Source organism: Arachis ipaensis, chromosome B10 (assembly GCF_000816755.2).
Source record: "Arachis ipaensis cultivar K30076 chromosome B10, Araip1.1, whole genome shotgun sequence".
Lineage (NCBI taxonomy): Eukaryota > Viridiplantae > Streptophyta > Magnoliopsida > Fabales > Fabaceae > Arachis > Arachis ipaensis.
Genome location: NC_029794.2, coordinates 66,008,818 through 66,011,514, shown reverse-complemented (window position 1 = coordinate 66,011,514; position 2,697 = coordinate 66,008,818). Strand labels below are relative to the sequence as shown.

General features: G+C 37.4%; 1 protein-coding gene across 1 annotated transcript; it reads right to left on the bottom strand.

The window, feature by feature from the left end:
* Window positions 1,053-1,802, bottom strand: LOC110268425. The gene is made up of 2 exons (XM_021114568.1): window positions 1,521-1,802; window positions 1,053-1,454 (listed from the first exon to the last, which is right to left on the bottom strand). The coding sequence occupies exons 1-2, from the start codon at window positions 1,800-1,802 to the stop codon at window positions 1,053-1,055; spliced, it is 684 nt and encodes a 227-aa protein (XP_020970227.1).

The window sequence follows — 2,697 nt, the reverse complement described above, 5'->3', positions numbered from 1 at the left end:
GAGATAACACGCCACCAACAACCCTCACGATCATTGCTGGCGTGTTGGGGGCACTGTTACGGCCTGGCCCACATATAAAATATGCTGACCCGACCCATGTACCACCCGACCCGAATGGTCGGGTGCGAGGCGTTCAAATACCGACCCGGACACGCGTCCTGGACAGATCTCTACAGCTGTATAAGGAAGCTTCTAGGAAGGTGGGTTCTGCCCTTGTGGGACCCGTTTCTCACATCCTTCGCCTGCAAACTTGACTGACTAGAGCATCGGAGTGTCTTTGCAGGTGACACTCCCTCTCCACACGAAGAGCTCGGAACGTCGGCTGCACCCCCCTTGAACCCAGTGACCCGGAACCAGGCGATTCCCCCTCATCAACCAAAGTACCAACCTGAATCGTCTGGTACCCGACCTACCGTACAAGTACCATATTCATTCTTGGAATCAAAGCAATATGACCAACATTGTTACCCGTTAAGACTTCACATTCTATGACATGATTTCCAAGCTTCCTAACTTGTAGCCTTGTACCATTACAAAGACCACTGAATTGGTCAATATTCCTCAATAACATCATCAGGACACCAATCTTGAGTATTAATTTATGTGGAGGCAAACCAAAGCAATTTATGGTATTCAGTAATTCAGGACCATAGAGATCTAGTTGACTCTCCATATTTCTTTCATCCTTACAAATGGAATCCGAACTAAGATATAATTTTTCCCTCCAGGAATGATAGCCATCAAATGGTTGTTGACCTCTTCAATGATGTCTAGCATGGGAACCAGTATAGTTCTTGTTTTGAAAAAATCCTTTGTGGACATGTTTTCCAAAATATTTGGATAAGAAAAATGAATCAACTCATCAAATGCTGGTCCAAAGAAGGAATAAGAATATCTCCTGGAAGACATATCTATTCAGATTCACCATCCATATTGTAACCTATTAGACCATCACCAACTTTCAATAATCACTCACTAAATTACTCTGTCTCATCTTGATCTGAAGCAGCCGTCCCTATAAAAAGTCTCATGTTTTTTGTTAGTTTGAGCACCTAACAACACTTCCAAAGGTAAGACGAATTCACGGTTGAATGAACGATATCTTGTCTCGATCCTCGTGGAATGACAGGAAGAATTTGTCTAAAGTCTCCACCTAGTACAACCAATTTTCCTCCAAAGGGCAAATCTTTGCTATATGTTGGAGAACACCTCATGATATCACCCAAGCATTTATCAAGAGCTTTATAGCAGTACCTACTAACCATTGGAGCCTCATCCCAAATTATAAGTTTGGCTTTCAACAGCAACATTGCTTGAGGGGAACCAGGTTTGATGTTACATACAGAATCCTCAGTTATATTCAGCGGTATTTTGAACCTTGAGTGTGTCATTCTTCCATTAGGAAGAAGTAAAGATGCAATACCACTCGAAGCAACGTTTAACACTATATCACCCTTGAGCAAATCTCAACAGACATAAGGTTCCAGAGAAATGTTTTTTCAGTACCCCCATGACCATACACAAAGAAAAAACCGCCCTTCATCACAATACACAGCTGTAACAATTTTATCGAATGCATATTTCTGCTCAGGTGTTGCGATGGCTAACATGTATGGGGTATTTTTCTTTAAATCATCCCTGTTAAAGTTTAGCTCTTCCCTAATAACCCTTTCGGTTAACAAAGAACTATCAACTTTAGTTGCTAAAGGCATAAGAGGATAGTCTTTCAAGGTTTTACCATAGGAATGTAAGATCTTGTCTATATCCATTAAGCACAACTGCTTAATCTCATCATCTGACATTGTTAACTCTGTATATTATACGATACTGTAAAAATTCAATCAAACTAAAAATGATCAATAAGAAAGAACTTTTATCATTGCAATTAATAAAAACTGACCCCTCATGTTCATCACGCCTCTTTATCGATACAAAATATCATCTGAGAGTTCATGCCAACATCCATCCCAAACATGTTCTGGTCTTGAGATATTGTTGGATGTTAATAGAATGACAAATAACCTCCTAACATATGATCTTGAGGCCCATGAGCTTGCTTCCTTAATTGCATCAATGAATTCTTTGTCATCTTGCAAGTGTCCAAGGGCGAAACATGCATCTCTATACGTAGCATAAATTATTCCTCCTACTGTTCTTATATCTCGAAAACTCATACATCCTCTTTGAGTATTCAAAAGAAGTCGTTGGTAATATTCTTCGGTATTTACTACCAAAAAAACTTGGTTAAAATCCCACTTTTAAGTTGTTAAATGGATTAAGCTACGCTATTTTAATTAGTATGTAGCTACACATTCGCATAATAATAATTTTCCTAAAAAATATAGAAAAATAAAAAATTATATAATCTACAGATTATAACTGCTGAAAGTTATTTGAACATTTATTTTCTAGTGTAGCTAAATTGAATAAAATGGATGTGGGGTACAGGCTATTAAGATTTTAAATTCAAATCATTAAATAAAGGGTTAAGTATGATTTTGGTCCTCAACGTAGGGGCTGAAAATTTATTTCGTCCCTCGCCTTTTTTTCGCTCAAAAATGGTCCCCAAGGTTTCAGTTTGTTTTAAAATCGTCCTTTTTACCAATTATATTTTTTTTATTACCAAATTACCCTTTATTAAAAAAATTATAAAATAAAATAAATATAAAATAAATAAATAAAAAAGAAAAAAAGAAA

Coding starts and splice junctions, on each gene's coding strand:
- LOC110268425 (XM_021114568.1), bottom strand. CDS start 1,802: ATGTCAGATGATGAGATTAAGCAGTTGTGCTTAATGGATATAGACAAG. Junction 1,455..1,520: donor AAGGGCGGTTTTTTCTTTGT/GTATGGTCATGG, acceptor GATTTGCTCAAG/GGTGATATAGTGTTAAACGT.